At 51.0% G+C, this 22,531-nt stretch overlaps 1 protein-coding gene across 2 annotated transcripts in view; it reads right to left on the bottom strand.

Annotated features, from left to right (window-relative positions):
• Nucleotides 1-20,217, bottom strand: part of Slc28a1 (solute carrier family 28 member 1) — a 45,502-nt gene extending 25,285 nt beyond the window's left edge. For both annotated transcript variants that reach the window (XM_052178241.1, XM_052178231.1), the window contains exons 1-7: nt 20,122-20,217; nt 19,140-19,228; nt 18,008-18,099; nt 13,531-13,714; nt 10,485-10,626; nt 9,206-9,319; nt 7,462-7,539 (exon numbers count right to left, since the gene is read on the bottom strand). In XM_052178241.1, the coding sequence (XP_052034201.1) occupies nt 7,462-7,539; nt 9,206-9,319; nt 10,485-10,626; nt 13,531-13,714; nt 18,008-18,099; nt 19,140-19,228; nt 20,122-20,217 (795 nt within the window). The remainder of the gene's footprint in view (nt 1-7,461; nt 7,540-9,205; nt 9,320-10,484; nt 10,627-13,530; nt 13,715-18,007; nt 18,100-19,139; nt 19,229-20,121) is intronic.
• Between the last annotated feature and the right edge of the window lie 2,314 nt (nt 20,218-22,531).

Below are 22,531 nucleotides of genomic sequence, written 5' to 3' on the forward strand. Positions count from 1 at the left end.
ATGAGAAATGAGGTTGAGGCCTTTGAGATAGTTTGACAGGTAGCGACCTGCTAGCAAGCCTGATGAGCTGAAATCTGCCCTTGAGAGTCCCACAGGAAAGGGCAGAAGCAGCCTCCACAAGCTGTCCTCTGACTTCCACATTTACTCTGTGTCACACATGGACCCTGCCTCAACACACACCCAGTAAATTAATTAAAAGTAAAAGAAAAAAAATGAGGTCCAGCTGAAGCAACAGAACAAATACTACTCACAGAGGCCTGCTGAGGTGTGCAGAGCAGGAGCCTGCATGGCTAGAGAGAGGAGACCGGAGTCTAGGAGACCCAGGAACCAGTTAGAACGGCTGAAAGGCGAGGGGCAGAGACCAAGCAGGCCAGCCGGTCATCTATGCGGGAGCCTCAGCAATTTGGCAAGACAAGTCTTGAGACAGACTTGTGGCACTCAGGTAAGAACGGCGTCAGAAGAGGAGCGTGGACACTGAGCAGAAGTCAAGTAACACTGAGAGGGAGCAAGAGTCCCAGAGATGGCACCCGCAAGCAGCACTTCCGGGAGGCCAGGCAGCACTTCCGGGAAGCCAGGCAGCACTTCCGGGAGGCCAGGCTGGCAGGAAGGGCCAAAAAGCAGGAGCTAGTTATTTGTGTTTTGGAAAGGGAGAGCCTTGCACAATCTCTCAGAACAAGTAGATAGTCCTAGGTGGCAGCTCCCACAGCCCAGCTGTGGGGATGAAAAAGAAATGGGTGTGGCTGGGTTCCCTTCCCCCTTTCAACCAACCCCACAGGCCTTCTGTAGACTTGTTCCACTTCACACCTATTGCTGTGGCTTGCCTGCTGCTGGGGACATCACACGCCAGGGAGCATAGCTACTGGATTCAGAAACCCCATTCCTGCCTTATAACTCCTCCTTGCTAATGCTCGGAGCTGGAACTACTCACAGCCTCAGGTGGTGACATCACTCTGCTCTCCCAGAAGCCAGATGTGAGTCTAGTCAGCTGGTGCAGCTGACTATGTGAGGGACAGGGCAGCTGGCTGGCTACAGCCGCAGGCTGGAGCTAGAAGGAAATACCCAGGATGGCGGAGCGGGCATCAGAAGGAACGTTCTAACTAGAGGTGGAGGCTGTGGGTGGGAGGGAAGCTGCATTTGGGGTGAAGGGGTGAATGGTGACAGAGGGAAGGGAAACAGAAGAGAAGGGAGGGGGTCTCTGGATGGCTCAGTGGTAAAGCATTTGGCTAGCATGTGAGGCCCAGGAGAAGCAGCACCACAAAGAAGAGAAGAAAAGCACAAAAGGAAATAAGAAGAAAAGAAGGGAAAGGAAAGGAAGGGGGAGGAGGGGATAGATAGAGGGGAGGGGGAGGCAGGCAGGCTCCAATTTTCAAGGCACAGTATGTAAGAATGTCCCTGTGCCAAGTATGAGTCCCAGGAGCAAGCTTTGGAGTGCCTGGAATGGTAGACAAGCAGTGTGTGTAACTCGGGGCAGTGCTACTGAAGAAGGACTATTAACTCCTACTATGTGCCTGGAAGGAAGTCCTACTGTGTGCCAGATACTCATTGATATGTGGTGGTTCACCGATCCTCAAAGCAACTGAGGCAGCTGCAACTATCTCCACCTAGCCAATGGGTACACTGAGGCTCTGAGGTGTGGGCCACCCATCCCGGGTCACACCGCTGAGAATGGGCAGAGATCACTTAGATGCCAGGAAGGTTACCAAGGTCCTGTATGGCTGAGGCGTGCGCCCTGGAGAAAGCTTGATTCTCTGCATTCAGGGCAGCGTGTGTCCCTGCTAGAGGAGGACTCTCCCAGATTCACAAGATAAAACCGAAGTCATCGGGAGGTGAAGCCCTTATCCATAGGGTCAGTTCCCCTTGTACAGAGGCCCCAGAATGCTCCCTCTGTCTTCAGTCACGGGAGGGTGGGAGAGGAGAGGATTGTGACCAGGAAGAGGGATTCCTGATGGGAGCATGACCACTCTGCTTTCCTTTCCGGCTTCTAGAACGTTAAGGAGCTGTTTGTGGGCCGGCATGCCTATAGCTTTTAATCACAGTATTCCATCCTCTGAGGACCACGGCTCCAGAGTCTCCACTGCACCACACCCTTGCAACAACTACATTGGCCTGGAAATCAAACCCATCCAAACTGGCTCTCCTTCCTCCCCACCCCAAGGCCTCCCTCTCAGTCTCTGCTCTCTTCCCACACCATCTCTGAAAAGACTGCTGTTTACCTGAGGGGATTAAGGTCTGTCTTAGGCAGACACCCCCAAACCCTCAGGAGATAAAAAGGTTTTTTTTCACCTCTGGGGCTGCTCATGAGGAGCAGTTAAACACTGCCTAGCTGAGTAGGTGGGGCCTGTGCCAGAGGCTGGGGCTGGCCATTGTGAGAGGCTGAGGGCCTGTGATCCTGGGTCAGCGAGACCCAGCAAGAAAGCAGGAGCTGGGGGTGTGAGGAGGGGAGACTGGGGGGGGGGGGGTCGGTGGAAAGTTACTAGGAGGGAGATGGGGCCAAAGCAGGGGTGGGGACAGGGGTGGGAGAGTGACTAATCAACCAGACACAGCCAGGAGGAGGAGGAGGAGGAGCCACAGGGACTGTGCAGAGTGCTGGCCCAAGGAGAAGCAGAGGCCTGAAAAGTCCCAGGGTGATTCTACTTCCCGGAGAAAAGACCATTTGGACTAGGTCCCAGCAGGAGACAGCCTAGGTCTAAATCTGCAGGAGCTCAGGGAAGGCTTCCCAGTGTGGACACTGGCCAGAGATTTAGAGTCTGAGAGGCACAGAAAGAGCCTTGAGTTCGACTTAGTACCTAACAGAGCCACCCTACCACCGTGAGGGCAAGCTCAAGACTGTAAGCCGCACAGTGGTGGCGCACGCCTGTAATCCCAGCACTCTGGGAGGCAGAGGCAGACGGATTTCTGAGTTCGAGGCCAGCCTGGTCTACAGAGTGAGTTCCAGGACAGCCAGGGCTACACAGAGAAACCCTGTCTCTAAAACAAAAACAAACAAAACACTGAAAGAGGCGTGTTTGTGGTGCTGTGTGTATATGTGTGTGTGTATGTGTATGTGTGTGTGTATCTGTATGTTATATAGTATGTATGTAGTATGTGTGTACAATGTAAGTGTGTGTGTGGTGTGTGTGTAGTGTGTATGGTGTGTTCAGTATGTGTGTGCAATGTGTGTGGTATGTGTGGTATGTGGTGTGTGTGTGTGGTATATGTGTATGTGGTATGTGTGGTGTGTGGTCTGTATGTATAGTGTAGTGTATGTGCATATGGTGCACATGCAGTGTGTGTATGTTGTTTGTGGTGTGTGTGTGTGTGTAGTGTGTGTGTAGTATATGTATGTGGTGTATGTGTTTGTGGTGTAGTATGGTATGTGTGTGTGGTGTGTGTATGTGGTATATGTGTATGTGTGGTATGTGTGGTATGTGTAGTCTATATGTGTAGTGTGGTGTATGTGTATATGGTGCATGTGCTGTGTGTGTGCTTGTGTAGTATGTGTATGTGGTATATGTGTTTGTGGTGTGTGTGTAGTATGGTGTGTGTGTGTGTGTGTGTGTGTGTTTGTGTCTGTGTGTGTATCTTGTTAAGGTTACCATTGGCTTACACACTGAGATCTTCCTGCCTCTGCTTCCCTATCGATCTCTGGGATCAAAGGTCTGCATCAGCACCACTGCCTGGCTAAAGGGTATATTTCTAAAGGTTGCTTCCATTCAATCAGTGATGCATCTCCGTGGCCCCAGCTTCTCATCGGAACAAGAGCTCAGTGGCCCAGTTGGTGGATGCAGCTCAGTGGCCCAGTTGGTGACTGGTCCAAGCATGGTCATGCTATCTAATGCAGCCCAATCAGCATCCTGCCCAGGACCTGTCTGGCTACAATACAGTTGTCCATGCTAGCGATGTGTTATAGGAATGGATATCTGGTGCTGATGGGGTGAACATGGTGTGAGGGATAAAGCAGAGAGGACACGAGGCTGCAGCTGTTCTGGGGCCTCCTGACCGGCTAGTGTGGGAGCCAACAAGTCCCCTCCTCCCTGGGAAGCTAGGTGCAAGTGGGTTTCTGTCCTCTCAACCATCCCAAAGAATGTACTCTCTTATAAGCCAGGAGGAGAACAAATGTGCTAAAACCCAGCGCCCCCTGCTGCCTAAACAAAGGGCACAGAAACTAAAACAAGGACGTTGTGCTGGGGCGCCAGTCTTGACTCATCAGCCCCGCGACTTTGCACAAACATCAGCCACCCTGAGCATCAGGCTCCTCACCTATACAGGGGTATTCGCATTTTCTCTGAAGGGTCAGTGTGAGACTAAAATGAAGTCTGGCCATGATTCCTCTCTCTAAGTCGAAGCAATCAGGACTTTCTTCCCCTTGCCTGAGGTTTTCTTTTCTTTTCCACTAGAGCAGTGGTTCTCAGCCTTCCTAATGCTGTGGCCTTCTAATACAGTTCCTCATGTAGTGGTGACCCACAAGCATAACATTATTTTTGTTGGAATTTCATGGATGTAAATTTTGCTACTGTCATGAATCGCAATACAAATATCTGATATGCAGGCTGTCTTATATATGACCCCTATGAAAGAGTCGTTATACCCAAAGGGGTGGAGACCCACGGTTGAGAACAGCTGTACTAGAATGTCTAGCACTGAGTGGGACAGAATGGTTTATAATAGCCCTGAATTGCTTCAGAGTCCACCTTTGGCCCTCAGGGGATTAGAAGCCCTAGGTCTTGCTGTGGAGCTTGGTGTCTGGAGTGGCGTTGCATGCCTGTAATCCTAACACTTCAAGGGTAGCAGTAGAAAGGTCAAGAATTTAAGTTCATCCTCAGCTCTGTGACAAGATCAAGGTCAACCTGGGCTACATAAGGCCCTATCCCAGCACTCGGGAGGCAGAGACAGGCAGAACGCTGTGAGTTTGAAGCCAGCCTGGGGAGAGTTCTAGGACAGACAGGCCTACATAGAGAAACCTTCTCTCAAGAAGCAAAGAAAGCGGCTGGAGAGATGGCTCAGAGGTTAAGGGCACTGACTACTCTTCCGAAGGGCCTGAGTTCAAATTCCAGCAACCACATGGTGGTCACAACCATCTGTAATGAGATTAAATGGCCTCTTCTGGTGTGTCTGAAAACAGCTACAGTATACTCACATATAATAAATATATAAATAAATAAATGCCCCCCCCAAAAAAAATGTTGTGTTAGACCAGGGACTCCAGGACCTTGGAACATGGTACCCTGGCCAGGAGAGGCTGTCTCCATGGGACTCACTGAGCAGACCCCCTGTCTCCTTGGGGCTCACTGAACACACTCACTAGCAGACAGAGGAATCTCCCAGGACTACTCCAGAACCATCACTTATTTATTTATCATTCACTCAGCAAACGACAGAGCCTCTGGCTGTCACTTTGTGGGGCTCAAGGCTATGAGAAGGATGCAAAGTAAGACCAAGCTTTGTCCTCAAATGGTAAATGCTCTTGTGACAGCACCTATGGAATTGAGGGGGGACGTCTGTCTTCCCCTAACCAGGCATCCCTAGACTATAAAGCATCTCCTTTGTGGGGGCCCCTCTCCGGCCCACACACCAGCATCCTACTGCTGTCTTCCATATCTGCTGTTGACATGTTAAGTAACCAATGCCATAGTCAGGACTGCTCAGAACTCTTCACTGGAGCCTCTGTTAGTGAAGAAAGCCCAGATGCCAGACGCGCATGATGGTGCATAGGGGTTATTCCAAAACTCAGGAGGATCACAAGTTTGAGGCCAGTTTGAGCTACATACAGGCCCTGTTTCAAAACAAAACACAACTTAAAACAAAGACTTAGCAAAAGATCCTCAAATGCCTCGGCCTGGCATCGAGACTGCGCTGAGCCCAGAGGCCGTCTCCCAGCTTCCCTCCGAGCCTTTGCCCTCCTGCTTCCGGCTCCAGGACCTCCCAATCCTCCACATCCTTAGGGAGTCTTCCTCACCATCCCTAGTGGCAACATCTCTGCTATAGGCTCTGCGTCTGTCTCATGCACATGACCCCTGCACTCTGGAGGTAGAGCCACCGTGTGCTGTTTAAACTGAGAAACTGTCAGACTTTACCATGAGATGCCTTCACAAGTCACCCAGAGCAGATGTCACTTCTTCCCCCGGACCTTTGGGTGCACACTACTTGCTCATGCAGATATGGAGAGAGCAGTCCCCACACCCTGGGGGGACGGTATTTGGGTGAGCTTGTAGGCTAGCCAAGGCTGCCTTCCCGATATCTTTACACACAATAGTTCTTGGGGGGCAAATCTGCAGGGCCAGAGAGGCTCTAGGAACCTGGGGCCCTCCCTTTCTCTACAGCACTGGCGTCATTCAAACCCTTCGGGGCAGACTGGATCTTCCTCAAGGGGTCGCTGACACAGCAGGCACTGAGTCTAAGAAAAACTAGTAAGAGGTCAGAGTTCATGCCCAGAAGGATGGCCTGGACTTCACTTGGCTCTACATGAGCCCAGAAGTCTAAAGTAGAAGCTGAAAGCCCTGGGCTCATCATTCCCAGCTGAGTAGAAAGGCAGAAACTCCAGAACCTACCAACAGCGCCTCTGCAGCCCCTCCACGGCTTTAGTGGTCTAGACAGGCACCGTGATTCATCTCCTTGTTACTTTGGCACCAGAGGCAGAAAACTGGAGCCAGGCTGCCGCTCTCTCCGCCTGGCTTTTGGAAATGCAGTGAAAGCCTGGATGGAGTGAGCTTCGGGCTGTAAAGCTGTCTATAAGAAAGGGGGAACTGTACTAAAGTCCTCACTAACCAAGGTATTTCAGAGGCTTGACCAGGTTACTGGAGAGAGAAGGAATATAATCATGCAGACCAGCAAAAGAGGCGGGGGCGGGGCGGGGGCGGGGTGGGGCGGGGCCACATCCACGACGTCTCCAGCTTGAACCGCTCTGTTTTAAACTGCTGCTGGGCTCTGCCATGGGACAACAGAGTCTCTAAAACAGAAGAGTGGCTTTACTCTTCATGTCTCCTATAATAGTTTACATGACTGTAGATGTAGTGTTGCGCAAGCAGAGGGAGAGAAGGAGAAGAAAGAGAAGGAGGAGGAAGGGCACTAGAATCAGAGCCTGTAGAGAGGATGGCTCTGAGGGGTGGGGAAGAGGGAGCCTGAGAGGAAACTGCATTTACAATCCAGTGGCCCCTCGGCTGTGGGCTCCTCAGGGCTGTCTCTCGGCACCCCTCACCCCCCCTCCCCACCCCGCCACTTCTTGCACTCAGCCTTCTAGGAGCTATGTCAAGTGGTGGTTTGTGCTTAAGAAAAATAATGCAGAACCAGCAAACTTCCACACATTTTACCAAACATCATCCAACAGGGTGCTGGCTCTCTCCTGGCCCCAAGCTTCGGTTTTGTTGCATCCTAGGGGCTCATCTGTGCCCACAGGAGCCCTCACCTCCTGAGCTCACCTCCTCTCAGCTTGGCTGGGACCTGAGCAGCAAGTGCCAACCCTTGCTGGGGCGACAGTCAACTGACCTGAAAGGCGAAGACATCCTTGACCAGAGCCTCTCCAAAGACGAAGCTGGAGCCGGCCTCCGTGTAACTCAGGAAGACCTGGAGGGAACACAGATACAGGGCTGAGGCTGGGAAGGGAGGCAGGCCCACGGCCAGGAGCCCAGGTGGGCAAGACTTCAGCCCAGCACAGGCAGCAGAAGGATGCCAAGGCTACAGGCCTTCCTGCCTCAAGATGCAGCCCTGAAACACGGACCCTGTGTGCGCCCTCCAGTCTGTGTGCATGAAGTTAATGAGACAAAGAGTCGTAACAGTAGACTTTATGCTACATATCTTTATCGTAGTGAATTTGAGGCTAACCTGAACTACACCAAACACTGTCAAAAACAAACAAACAAAAACAACTCCCCCAACACCACCACCAACAACAACAACAACAACAAAGACCAAAACCAACAACACCCCCCTCAAAAAAAGCAGATATATAACTTAAAGAGCTAGGAATAGCAGCTCCTCCCTGTAATCTCAGTTGGGAAACTGAGGCAGGGGGATTGCCAGGTGTTCAAGGCAATCCTGGGCTATGCAGTGGTAATATCTCAAATAGTAAAACAAATGACAACCTCCGAAATTTAAGGGGATGACTCCAGTGGTGCAGTATTTGCCTCGTAACAAGGACCTACATTTTGATCCCCAGAATCTATAGCTTTAAAAAAAAATCCAGGGGTGGTGGCAGGTGCTTATAACCCGGTGCAGGGAGGTAGGCACAGGTGGATCCTTCAGGATCCCTAGCCAGCCATTCTCCTTGGCAAGCTCCAGGCCAGGGAGAGACCCTGCCTCAAAAGAAAGTGGACGATGCCAGATGAACAACACCCAAGATTGTCTTCTGACTTTACATACGTATATACACGTACACTTATAGCTACACACCATGAAAACACACACACATGCACATGTGCACACAAGCTAAGCCAGGCGACTCCAAGGATTTATTTATTTTTTATTTTATTTTGGGGGGAGGGTCAAGACAGGGTTTCTCTGTGTAGCCCGGGCTGTCCTGGAACTCACTCTATAGACCAGGCTGGCCTTGAACTCAGAAATCTGCCTGCCTCTCAAGTGCTGGGATTAAAGGTGTGCGCCACCACCACCTGGCTGGCTCCCAGAATTTTAAATTGGGACGACTCAGAATAATAAGAACCAGGTGCTGTAAGCCGGCATGACAGCATGTGCTTTTAATCCCAGCACTTGGAAAGCAGAGGCAGGTAGATCTTTGTGAATCTGAGGGCAGCCTGGTCTATAGAATGAGATCCAGACCAGCAGTAGAAACACAATGAGAGACTTGTCTTAAAAAAAAAAAAAGGCAGCTGAAAAAAAAATAAAAGAAAACCAAGTATGACTTCAATAAACATTTCTAAATTCAAATGCCAAGTGGATAATTTTGAAAGGTTTCCTTTGTTAACAGTTTTAACTTATTTACATCCCAAGCCACTGAAATACACAGAGGGTCACATGACCTGGCATCTGCATACCCTAAGAACTTCACCATCTGGGAATCCATTCCATCACCAGACCCAGCCTCTGAAAGGACGAGAGTGACTGGGGTTCCTTGGGCCGGCGGCCCCTGCAAGCCCCTGGCCAGTCCCCTATTCTCATCCCAGATACGGGGCCCTAGTCTTTCTGGTCCTGAACTATCTCTGTGACCTTCACATCTATCTCCCTGAATCAAGTGGCCTCGCCCCAACTCTCCAGAGGCAGGGCCCAACATACACACCTGGATCTGATCACCTAGCCACTGGAACGCCACGAACCCTGGTTCTGTTCTGATGACGAAGAGTCCAAGCACAAACTGCAGCCCAAGGCCCCAGAACACGGTCCGCCATGACACCTGGCAGCCAATGGAAAGGTCTTAGTGAGCTCAGCTTGGGGGGATCCACAGGTCCACTGCAGGGTGTGGGATGGGGAAGCGGGGCGCAGGAAGGACACGGTGAGCTTTGTCCTGTCTGGGTCCAGCCTGGCACTGGGCCTGTTGCCAACAGTTACACAGAATTGGGGCTAGGCCAGGCTCTCGGTGGGTGAAGCAGGAACAGTCTAAGTTGATGTGCAGCCTGCTAAGGTCATGGCATTCGCTTCTCAGACCAGGGCCTTAGGATATAGGCAGGAGGCTGCCCAAGCCCAGCAGGATCCTCTCCAGCTCAGGGTATGATTTCTGTCTGACCTCTCTGAGCTCTCAGCGACCCTGACCTCAGGTCTCTTGGTGGCCCATGTGACAGAGAAGAGCCCAGGCCCTAGGGCTGCGTTTCTCACTCAGCACAGAATGAATCCTTGACCCCTCCCTCACAGGAGAGCATCAGACACGGATGCAGCCACACTCTGAAGCACATAGGGGCCCTGATTCTGGGACATGGTTGCTCTATGGTTGCCATGGAGACAATGAGAAGGGCCCATCCATCCAGTACAGCAGGGACTTCCCTCATGGATAGGACATTATGTATACCACTTACCCGAGGGCTTGCTGGCCAGCCTTGCCCCTGAGTTTCTAACTCTATGTGGAAGGAGTCAAGGCCAGGAAACAGTGTTTCTAATATATTCCACAGAGACGTTGTGACCCCTGGTGAGGGAAGCTGACCTCAAACCACTGTTGTAAGCTAATGATTTCAGGAAACCCTTGGACTCTCTAATGGAACTGGAAGCTCAGGTTTCCTATTTTCTGAGGTAAGGTGGTTCCTGAGACCGAAGACCTGAGGAACGTATCAACAAGCTGATAAATACCCCCAGCAGCCTCTGAGTTTGGAGTGCTATCAGCAGTTCTCCCCAGAAAGCTCCCTGTCCCCTGGAGAATTCAAGGGTTTCTGCTTAGACAGATAACTTCCTACTTGGGGTCTCCAGTCCCTACATGTCCCTCAACAGCTGCACAGGAAACGTATCCAGTGCACACGGCTCTTCTCCGCTGAACCTCAGGTGTTCTCCCAGCAGGAGCATCGTCTCATCCCAGCCCCAGCCCATGGGAGCATCCACTGGCTTCCAGCCTGGGCGGCCAGCTGAACACTCACAGCACGGCGATGCTTTGAGCCAGCGAAGAGAAGGACAAGGAACACACAGATCCCTGCAAAAGACACCAGCTGTTCGGGCCGCTGGGCAGTGTCCAGAGATAACCACAAGATCACGCCCAGGCCAGCAGCAAGGGCTAGACCTCTGTAGGAGAGAGATAAGAGAGAAGGCCATCAGCCTTAACATCTCTCTCTCTCTCTCATACACACACACACACACACACACACACACACACACATATGCAGGCACACACATGCATTCCCTTAGTGGCCCAGGGACTCTATGCCCCGTGGGTTTTAGGTTCTTTACTCTGAGTGCTGTGCACAATCATCTTCCTGGCTCTTGGCAATTCCAGGCCCAATTCCCTCCCATCCTTTTGGATGGTTCTTTGGGATAGTTTTCTCAGAGGTATTCACCAACCAGAATTAGAGAAACCTGTAGCTCTCTGGAGTTTTCTCTCTTAGCCTCATATCCAGTTCAATATGCCATTGCTGTCGAAGGCACAGATAATAACCCTTGACTGAATCCCAGCTGTCCACATGGGGCTGTTTCTGCAGATACACAGGATGCAAGAACTGTAGACTGCAAAGGATGCTGGGAACAGTCTTGGGAATGTGGGTATAGAAGTGTGGGGCAGTGGGGCAGTAGTGGTGCACGCCTTTAATCCCAGCACTTGGGAGGCAGAGGCAGAGGTAGGTGGAATTCTGAGTTCAAGGCCAGCCTGGTCTACAGAGTGAGTCCAGGACAGCCAGGGCTACACAGAGAAACCTTGTCTCGAAAACACCAAAAGAAGAAGGAGGAAGAGGAGGAGGAGGAGGAGGAGGAGGAGGAGGAGGAGGAAGAAGAAGAAGAAGAAGAAGAAGAAGAAGAAGAAGAAGAAGAAGAAGAAGAAGAAGAAGAAGAAGAAGAAGAAAGAAGGAGGAGGAGGAGGAGAAGGACGAAGAAGAAGAAGAAGAAAAGAAGAAGAAGAAGAAGAAAAGAAGAAAAGAAGAAGAAGAAGAAGAAGAAGAAAAGAAGAAGAAGAAGAAGAAAAGAAGAAAAGAAGAAGAAGAAGAAGAAGAAGAAGAAGAAGAAGAAGAAGAAGAAGAAGAAGAAGAAGAAGAAGCAGTGTATGGCAGAAATAAGACACCCTGGCGACCCCATAGCAGCAACAGGCTGCATTGGCCTAGGAGAACCATAGGCATTGATATACAGTTCCAACCCATGCGAACATCTCTGTAGACTGAGCCCAACAAAGCCACGAGGCTGGGTTGTCTGGCCGCCCAGGGTGCCCAAGATGCACGCAGCACCTATAATGAAAAATGATTCCAGCGTCTGAAGAGTTAAGGTCTTGAGCTGGCTCAGCAGATAAATCTGATTATCTGAATTCAACACCCCCATGGTGGAAAGAGAGAACAGACCCTCAAAAGTTGTCTTTTGACATTCACACACACACAATCACACCCACCCACATCTACCATGTACACACAAATGTAACAAGATAATTAAAAAAAAACCAGGGCCTTACCTTCTTGACCTGCGCACTTGCTTGGGTCCTGTCAGGCCACCTTCTAATCTCTCTCGCCCTTTCGGAATGTGTTCTGCCCATCTTCCATGGTTTGGAAGTGAACACTTGTTTACGTGTTCAGGCTCACAGCTAAGAGGAGTTTGCCCTGACCATCAGGTGAGACTTTTGACTCTGAACTCTCCTGTTGACGTCTGGTCAAGTAAAGACTCTGAACAATTCCGATGGGAAGCCGTGTTGTGTGTGTGAGAAGCAGGGGTTGGGTTAGGCCAGGGGTGGGGTTTGGGTTTTCCATTCAAAACTCATGTGGAGTTCCTTTTGTTTTGAGACAGAGTCTCATGTTGCCCAAGCTGGCTTCAAACTCCTGCTTCCATTTCCAAAGCACTGGGATTATAGGTGCTCACCACCATGTCTGGTTGTTCCTGGTGAAATGTGACTGTCACTGTGCTGGAAGGAGAGGCCTTTAAGAGATAATTAGGTCCTCCCTTGAAGAAACTGGTTAATCAGGGGACCCGAGTGACTGCTCTCTCCTCAGGTCTGGATTAGTTACTGTGGACAGCGGCCGGTAGTATGCACTAAGTGGCCACTCCTGTTTATCTCTTCCACAGACCCTTGCTGGCCCTTCTACCATGAGCTGAAGCGTGAAGACAAACAGACGCCAACCCCGTGCTCTTGGGCTTCTCAACTGCAGAACCAAGAGCCAAAGTAAACCACTCTTCTTTATAAATTGTTCTGTCTGTGGGACTCAGTTATAGCAACAGAAAAGAACGGCAGGAGTCTGACCCTCTAGTCTCCCTTTCCTCTCTATGATATCTCTAGGGTTTGTGGTTTCCAGGGGTTTCTTTTTTAAGATTTATTTTATTTTTAATTATGTATGTATGTGGGGAGAAGCTGGTATGTGAGTGCAGGTGCCTTTGGAGGGCTGAGTATTTGCTGGAATTATGGGCAGTTGTACGCCATCCATTGTGGGTGCTTGGAACTAAACAAGGGTCCTCTACAAGAGTGGTAGGGTTTTTTGTTTTGTTTTGTTTTGTTTTTTTTTAACCACCAAACCATTTTTTATACTCTAGGACTACTAAAAGAATGTTTTATTACTGGTGTGTGTGTGTGTGTGTGTGTGTGCAGAAGTCAAAGGAAAACTTTGGGGAGTCTGTTCTCTCCTTCTTTCCTTCCACCGTGGGCTCCAGGGATCAGGATGCCCTGGGGCTAATTTAAAATGCTGGCACTTGGAGCAATCTAGCCTGTAGAACTGAGCTCCAAGGACGTCCCTAGGTATCCGAGATCTCTGTAGCTGGGAGCCCTAGGGGGTCTGCCCAATGAAACATCTAAGAAAGGACTCTGAGCTTGATGGCCAGACTCTGAATGTAAGAAGCTCTCACAAGTCTGGCCTTCAGTTACCCTTTGCAACAATCAAAACAAAGAAACTAACAAAAAATGTCTGAAACAGAGCTGGCCAATGCTTTTGAAGCCACCCAGCACCTCTGTCCCAGGGCTCCAGGGGACAAGCAGGGTGGATCACATTCTGAGGCTGAGGGTGTACTTACCTTTTCAGCCAGAGGCTCAGGCAAGAGTGGCCTTGAAACTTCACACACCTCCTCAGCCTGGACCCCAGAAGCCTCTTCAGCAGACCGTAGGCCAGAAAGACAAGAACCACGCAGGTGAGGACAAACAGCGCCAGGGCCCTCTGGAAGTCCAGGAGGCAGGCAACGATCAGGAAGCCAATATATGCTGCAGGAGGAGTGGTTGGCAGGCTCATCAGGAGAAGACATTGCTCTTAAGCCCTGCCGCGCAGTCCCCTGGCTCTGCCTTGTCCACCCAGAGCATTAAGGGCAGGAAACTCGCTCAGTTCCTCCCAGCCTCGCTTTCCCCATCTAGAAGTGAAAACACCCGTCCCTACTGGGTCAGAAGGTTGTTAGGGGGACGACGCACAGTGGTGGAAGTTTGCCCAGCATCCAGCATGCCTGAGGCCCTGGCAAATGTGTGAAAAGGGCCTCTGCACATTATAAAGTGGTGGCAGAGACTGAGAGAGGAAACAGTGTAACGGGCATCTACCCAGTGCCTGGCCAGAGCCATACCATGCTAGGGGTAGAGGACCAGGCTGGATAAATCAGTGACTCTGTATGACTCCGATTGTAACCTCCATCCTATCTGTTAATCAATAACCCTCCACCGTGTGTGTGTGTGTGTGTGTGTGTGTGTGTGTGTTGTATGTTTGTTTATGTCTCTGTGGGCACATGCATGTGCACTGCATTGCTAGGTTTGGGTCAGAACCTACCTGACCCAACATCTACAACATCTACAACAGCCTCTTTCTTCCTCTACACTCACAGCTGCTATAAAAGAAATGGCAGGCGCCCTACTGTGTCTGTGGGTCTGTAATCTTCTAAGAGTTCAGCAAGCTCAGGTTACTGGACTCTGGGAACTTGATAAGCCCCCTGCTGTGACCCCACAGTCACTGAGGAGGATAGCTTCCCCGGTCCCTTGCTGCCCAGGCAACCTAACTACAAGCACATGCTATGAACTACTCATTAACTACCGGGCATGCGGCTGCCCTCCTTCCTCTCTCTGAAACCTCTAAGAAAGGCAACTTGACTCTGTCTCCTGGTCTGGAACTCATACAGTCCCTGCCCTGCTGCCTGCCCATGGAGTTAAGACCTCTACTGTCACAGGGCTCCAGACCTTAGTAGGCCCCTAGACCTTAGCATGACTGACTCCATGATGGAAGTACCATTCCAGCTGAAAAACTCAGCACATAAAAAGCACCACCTGCCAAAAGGAAAACAAACACCTAACCCATCAAAGTCCATGGTTCTGGGAAAAGTCTCTAACTTTCCAGTGCACTAACCTTGCTTTTTAGCTTCTGTAACTGTTTTTGTTAACTGAAGTATGTCAGTTCAGGACATAATTTTTGTGCTTAAACACTCAGCCCGAGAAAAGCCAAGGTCTACAGTGGGATCATGAAACACTGAGTGTAGTCACCAGCTAGTTAATAAAAACTTTCTAGAGTCTTCTCTGATGGATACCCCGCAAGGCTATTAATACATTTCCTATCCTCAATGACAGTCAGACTCATGATGGAGTTTTCACACAGGTATTGGCACTTGTGTGTCAAGCCCTTTACTGATGGAGCCATCTCCTAGCCTCACCAAGGACAGTTTTCTTCCTAGAGTTCCCTCTTCCGTGGCCTGGCTCTCCTGTGAGCCACTGAGCCAGCCTAAGCTTTTGCTTCACAAAAGGAACATGGCAACCATGGAGGGAAGACTTCTCCCTGACTTTTAAGTTTCGGAATCCAGGGCCTCAAGAGTGGAAAGGGCTTAGCTAACCAGAGGAAAATATGGGGAGGCGGTTCACAGAAATGCGAGTCTCACCTCGCCTCCCACCTTTGGCATAGTCCTTAGAACAGGACACAACAGTGTTCCTGGGGCCGGAGAGACTGAAGCTTGAAGCTCTCAAACTGGCCTACACCCAGGGCTTTTGTGACAGGGTGAGCTGAGGAACCCAGGCCTTGCTTCCTCAGAGGGGTCCCAACAGGGCATAGGCCTTCAGAGAGGAATGCTGTGTGCGGTCTGTAGGTGGGCAGAACTCATGAGCTCTGCACACCCACAGCAAGCACAGAAGCTCTGGAAGAGACACCCCTGTCTCCACATAGGGGTTCAGAAAGGGGGAGGTGGGGGCCCAGGACAGGGACACAGTGGAGAAAAGGGACATCAGAGTCAGCTCCCCTGAGAGAAGCTAGGACAGTGGCAGAAGTAGACAGGTCAGTAGATACTGACGGGTGGTAGTTAAGGCCTGCTGGAGAAAGGGTTCTGAAGGGATAGTCAGAGTGACAGAAATCAAGTCCCTGTCACTCAAGGGATGACAAAAATTGAAGTTTGTGTCAAGCTGTAGAAATAAAGTTCCCTTTCTCTCACTAGAAGCTACCACAGAACAGATTTCTCTTTACCCCTTCTATCAGTAAGGTCTCCTTCCCTCTCTCCCTCCCTCCCTCCCTCCCTTCCTCCCTCCCTCCCAGAGCCAAGAAAACCTTGCATTATAATCATAAAACCAAACAAAAACAACAAAATCAGGATCTCATACCATAAGGGCAAAAAAATTCATCCTGTAGCTGATGACGACCTTGAATTCTGACCGAGCCTCCTCCTTCTCCCGAGTGCTGGGATACAGGACATGCCCTCATGCCCAGCTTTGGGCAGAGCTGGGAGAAAACACAGCGCTCTGCACACTAGGTGAGAACTCTACCAACTGAGCCCACTTAAAAAGAGAATTGCAATTTATTGTGGGGAGCATGCAAGTGCAAAGCTCAGAGGAGCCTGTTCTCTCCGTCCACACCTATCTGGGTGTTTTGGACAGAACTCAAGTCCTCAGTTTGTATGACAAATGCTTTTAGCTACTGAGCCATCATTTCCCTGACCAAGCTGGTTTGGATACAAGATCTAATGAAACCCAGACTGGCCTCCAATTGACTATTTAGATGAGGTTAGCCCTTCCTCTTGATCTTCCAGGTACCAGTTGGGCATTTCTTCACCTTCTTTCTAAAAAGTACCCTCAGCTCAAAAACATGTTCAGTGTCTCCCTTTAATAACACCTGACATCTTCACCCTCTGTCACACACTGACCCCCTAGGAGTCCCTTCTTGTTCTCATAAAAATCAAGTGAACAAATGAGCAAAATCTCTCAGCAGGGAATGGTGGTCTCATGCACTTAGGAATCTAAGGCAGGAGGACTGCCATGAGTTTGAGGCTAGCCTGTGCTATACAGTGAACTTTAGGCCAGCCTAAGCTACAACGTAAGACTGTCTCAAAAACAAACAACTCTCTTCCTCCTCCTCCTCCTCCTCCTCCTCCTCCTCCTCCTCCTCCTCCTCCTCTTGGGGTTTGGCTTTGTGAGACAGGGTTTCTCTATGTAGGCAAGGCTGTCAATTTCCTTTTCTTTTGCTTTTTTTTAAATGTAGGGAGTCACCATGTGGCTCTGGCTGGCATAGAACTCAGAGATCAGCCTGCCTCTGCTTTCTGAGCATTAGAATTAAAGATGTGCGCCTCTTGCATGCCTGTCCCTAAGTCAGTGGACAGTGCTCAGCCCTTATCCCTTCCCTTCCCTTCCTGAAGTCATCAGCGTTGCAAGTTCTTTACCTCTAGCTCGCCCTACTCTCTGTCCCTCACTTATTTCTCAGTTCATCCTGCAAATATCCTTAGGAAACAACTTGATCTGTCCATGTCTTAGAAGTTCTTCCCTAGCCAATGGTTCCCATCTCTCCCTCCCTGTGGAGACTGTCTCCTTCGCCTGTGCTCTGTGGGAGGTACCATCATTCTCCCATCATCCAAGCAGGAAGCTGGGCCAGCCTTAACCTAAGACCTCCTCCATCCTGTACACGTGGTCACTTCCCAGGGTCAGCAAGCACTGACCCATCCCTCCATTCTCAGATCACCAGTCTGTCCTTTACTTCATCTTCACATACACTGGGCCTCACTGTCTTCTCTGCCTCTCCTGTAGCCATTTTTGGTCTCACAGTTTGATGCCAATCTGGACACTCCTCAGGTTAAACCCTTCCGTGCATATCTCTGGACTTCAGAGTCAAATCCAAGTTCCTGTCTATATCAACTACCTTCTTCACTTCTGATTACCAGGCCTTTCAGAGTCCTCCCGCCTCGGGAGACTCGGGCTGGGCACCCTCCAGAAACCCAGCTCCAGCTCCACCAGACTATCAAAGCCCACACCCTGCTTGTCCACCTTTGCTCCCTGACCTTCGTGCTTTGAGGGGTGGGGTATGGGAGGGTCTCCACACTCATTGCCCTCCCCTCTATCCAGGTGACCCAAGACCATGAACCTCAAGGGGAAGGGCTTGGGAGAGGGTTCTAGTTTGGCTTGGTGGAGACCTGAGCTCCTTCCTATCTTGAGTGGGGCTGAGTTTGGTGCTCAACAAACTTTCTTGGTTGACTGGGTGAGTGAGTGAGTCTGCTTTGTCGTATGGAGGCTAGAGGGGCAGTGACGTCTTTTCAGTGGGACAGGATGAGTCAAGCTCACCAGTAGACAGCAGGCCTTTGCAGATCCATCCAAACAGCTGCCGGTGCTCCCCGCAGAAGCTTCTCGCTTGTGCAGTCAGCTGCAGACTCCTCCTGAGGAGAGGGACGCCGGGGTTTGTAAGTGCCCACCCCAACCTTCATCCCAGAGGGGAGCCCCAAAACCTGCAGGTAGAAGCTACTCAGTCATATCCGCGGTGTGGTAGTGGGTTAAGGCAGGGCTGCCCCTCGCTACCTTACAAGGCTGAAAAGCAACCACAGTCCAAAGACACAAGCAATGGCTCTGCACACCACGGTGAGGCTTGAGGCCACTCCGCAGGGCCACCTCTGAAGGGAAGGAATTGCCTCAGAGGTAGAGGCTGATGCCATTCAGAAGGACAGATTCATGGCTGTCCAACCTCCTCCGTGTTTCCACCTGTCCATTGAGCAAGGCCAAGAGGTTCTCAACTACTGGTTCCCTTGGACTGGGACATTTATTGTCTGAGTCCTCAGTGCCTGAAAGGACTTGTAAAAGTATACAGTTGGCCATCCCCACTGCCTCCGGTGTCCAGAACAGACACTAGTCCTAGGGTCAATTGGTCACTTGTGTGCCCCTGAAGGGCTGCTACCCAAATCTCGAAGGTCCTGTTGGCCAAGCAGCTAGAAGATGCACACTGGTGGCTCATGAAATTCAACCCTCTGCTGCTGTTGCCAGGGCTCCCTGTGTGGGGGAGGGACATCTTCTCAAGTCCCCCTAGGCAGCTAGAGGTCCCACCACCATCACACCCTGTCCTCGGGGTGTCCTTCCTGCTCTGTTCAGAGCAGAATTTGGCCAGCCAGGACCCTCTAGGCTGGTCCCTTCTCAGCTGTGTAAAGTGGGGAGTCTGGCCGGGTCCAGGAGTGGACAAACTGAGCCCTGGAGTCCCCAGAGTGGCTCAACAACTGAATAGGGTACACGGCAGATGAGGGAGGTTGCAGGGAGGCCTGGCCAGTCGGGGCCTGAGAAGCACTGCATATGTATGCATTGGGATTACATCCTGGCTGCTTACAGGCACCTGGCCTGGCTCACCTCAAGACCTGCAAAGCTCACTTGCCCCTTGACTTCCCTTGGTCAGACTTCCATCTTCTTCTCCTGTGCCCTCACAGAGATCACCTACCATCGGGAGAAGGGCTTCTTCTCTGTTCTGGTCCAGCTGCCTCCACCCTCTGCCAGGCTTGAGGGTCTGTGTGGGAGCCGGCCTTCTTCCTAAAGCCAACAGGGAGCAGTCAGGGCTAGCCTTCCCACCAAGGGGCAACTATGGCGGAAGGGCATGGAGGTAGGAAAGACCCTGGCAGCCCCATGCACATAAAGGCACCTCATGAGAAGACTGGGGTAGAGACTGGACTTCTGCATAGGAAATAGGGGGCCTCTTAATTAAATTCTTCAGTGTGTGCATTGAGCATCTACTATGTACAGTCGCATCCTGTCTCAGGATTTCACTGTGGCTTCCTGGAGACCAGAAGGCAAGCCCTAAGGAAGGTCCCAGGCAGGCCCGCCCAACCGCATGACTCCAGGGCACCTCTTGCCTCACTATCCAAGTAGGTATTTTGGGGAGCTGGGGGGGGGCATTTAGTAAAGGAGAGGGAGCCACGTTAGGGAAGGGAAGGAGGACAGATGGGATCATGTTAGGCTCTACAGTCCTCTGCTTAGTCTTTGGAGAACCAAGACAGAGATTGCAAGTTCTTTGAAAGCTGAGGACACCCCACCCATCATCTGCTTCTCCTCTCATCTTGTAGACCAGATGTTCTTCCCTCCTGGGACCTTTGCTGTCAGCACACAGTGGGTACGGCACACAGTGGGTGCTCGGGACATGTTTAAGGGGTGAAATAAAGGGGGGTGCTTTGAGCTGGGGAGGCACCATGCAAGCAGAGCCGAGAGAGGACAGAGTGAAGGGAACACACAGTCCCCCCACCCCATGAGCTGCCAGTCAGGCTGAGACCCGCCCCTCCCCCACCCCGTGAGCTGCCAGTCAAGCTGAGACGCGCCCCCTCCCCCACCTCTTGAGATGCCAGTCAAGCTGAGTCAAGCTGAGCAACGCCCCACCCCACACCCCTTGAGATGCCAGTCAAGCTGAGGTGCTGTAGGGGAAGGGGACAGACCATTCTTTCCAGGAACTCGGCCCCCATGTTCTCCAGGCCGTGGGCCACAGGTGTGAGAGAAATGGACTCTCTTTGCTTCGGTGTGTTGTCTGCCATGTGCTAGACTCTTCAGCTGAAAGACAAAGGCACAGAGAGTCCAAAGCTGAAGGGAGGCCAGGAGAGAGGAGAGGAACCAGAGAGGGGGAGGACGGTGAAGGGGGAGGGGGAGAGATGCCCTTTCTGCCCTCACTCCTGATCCTGGGAGAGGCAGGTCTCTGCAAGCTCCAACAGTGGATTGTCCCTTAGTATCCAGTCACCCAGAAGGGAAAGAAGGCGCCTGGTGTGGGCGCTGCTCAGAAAAGAGGCCCTAGTGAGCTTCACTTCCTACAACAGGTGAAAATCATCTCCGGGGGAGGAAGTGTTCATTTCATCCATCTTGAAAACATGGTTCCAGCCGGGCGGGGGCGGCGCACGCCTGTAATCCCAGAACTTGGGAGGCAGAGGCAGGCAGATTTCTGAGTTCGAGGCCAGCCTGGTCTACAGAGTGAGTTCCAGGACAGCCAGGGCTATACAGAGAAACCCTGTCTCGAAAAAAAACGAAAATAGAAAAAAAAATATCAAATGAATGGTAGAATTCTGTGCCCAGTTGGAGAATTCAGCTTTTATTTGGTTCTGGTGACTGTCATCCTGTCTATGAAGTGTAGCTAGAGTATTAACTCATTTACCGTCAGTCAGTTCCAAAATAAAAGAAGCTAGAGTTCTTTTTGTTCCATAAACTGCTTTTATCTCCAGATCCCTTAATCTGGCTTTTCCACCATGTTTGTTTGTTTGTTTGTTTTTGTAGTTCTAAAACTTGGAAATAATATGAAACCTGAAGAGGCCACCTCCTATAGCCCAGCAGGAACCCCAGTGGAGTGACAGAGATACCAGCCCACCCACAAAACTTTCAATTCCAAATTTATCCTATCTACAATAAACACAGGCACAGGCCGGGCGGTGGTGGCGCACGCCTATAATCGCAGCACTTGGGAGGCAGAGGCAGGTGGATTTCTGAGTTCGAGGCCAGCCTGGTCTATAGAGTGAGTTCCAGGACAGCCAGGGCTATACAGAGAAACCCTGTCTCAAAAAGCCGGAAAAAAGGAAGGAAGGAAGGAAGGAAGGAGGAAAAGAAAAGAGAAGAGAAAAGAAAAGGAGAGGAGAGGAGAGGAGAGAAGAGAAAAGAAAAGAAAAGAAAACATGGTTCCAGGCCCTGAAGCCAGTGCTACCCAGGACTGTTCCATCCAAAACCCGACATCCTTTCTTCTCAGTGAAGCTGCTTTTCGATGTCAGCTCACCTGTGCATGACAGCCCACACTCCCGTTTCCTCACTGTGGTCCCTCTCTCGCCCACACCTTAGGCATGTCCTGCTCGAGAAACAGCAGCAGCGGCTAGGTCTTCCCAGACACATACCCTCAGAGGACACGTGGCGCATGCAGCCAGAAGCTGAGGAGGGGCGGCTACCTGGGCTCTCGCAGACACACCACACGGCTGGGCTGCACGGAGAGGAGAGGAGAGGATCCCGTGCTACTCACTCATGTGCTGTCCGAGGGCCGCGTCAGGAAGGGCTGACTGCAGCACAGGTTGCTGTGGGGAGGGCTGGGTCCAACCTGCTTGGGCTTTGGCCTGTTCACTTCTGTGGAAATTCCTGGGCAGAGTCCAAAACTAAAGTAGGTTGGGCTTCCCCAGAGTGATCGCGTGATCAGGTAACCTGGCTCCCTCAAGCAGGTCCTCTGTGCTCCTGTCCTGTCTGCTGCCCTTTTCCAAACCAACCTCTTCCTGGCCTCGCCCCAGGCCGCTTCCTCTAGGAAGCCACCTTGGTCCTCCTCACCCTCTTCTCTCTGTCATCCTGGAAATTTGTCTTCATGTTGCAGCTCAGCCTCCTTTTCTCACAGGATCAGCGACTCGTTTTCCAAAACTAGAAGATACAGAAAGCGCTGTCTCTGTCATGCAGTCACAAAAACAAGCCCAAATCACACCATTTCCTTCTTTCCTCTCTTGCTAAAGTGACACCCGGGTTATACATGCAAGGCAGAGGGACAACACTTTCATCTTCAGTCCTTAAACTTATCTAATAGGATTTAATAATTAATGATGCTCACTCTTTAATAATTAATGATCTTTTAGGATACAAAAGCTACTCCTCCTCACACAGAGGCATACGCCAGCTGTTCTGGAAAAATGGAAAAGAAGATGCTGGACATAGTGGTAGCCCCATTCTAGGGAAGTATCTTTTTCTATTGGGGTTGGGAGAATATCATCTCATCTAGCCCGGCCTGACTTTGAACCTGCTGCATAGCCGAAGATAGCCCTAAGCACCCAATCCTCCGGCCTCTGCATCTCAAGCACTGGGATTACAGGTGTGCGTCTCCACACCAGGTCTTCAGTCATGCGG

This window comes from Apodemus sylvaticus, chromosome 1, assembly GCF_947179515.1.
Source record: "Apodemus sylvaticus chromosome 1, mApoSyl1.1, whole genome shotgun sequence".
Taxonomy (NCBI): domain Eukaryota; kingdom Metazoa; phylum Chordata; class Mammalia; order Rodentia; family Muridae; genus Apodemus; species Apodemus sylvaticus.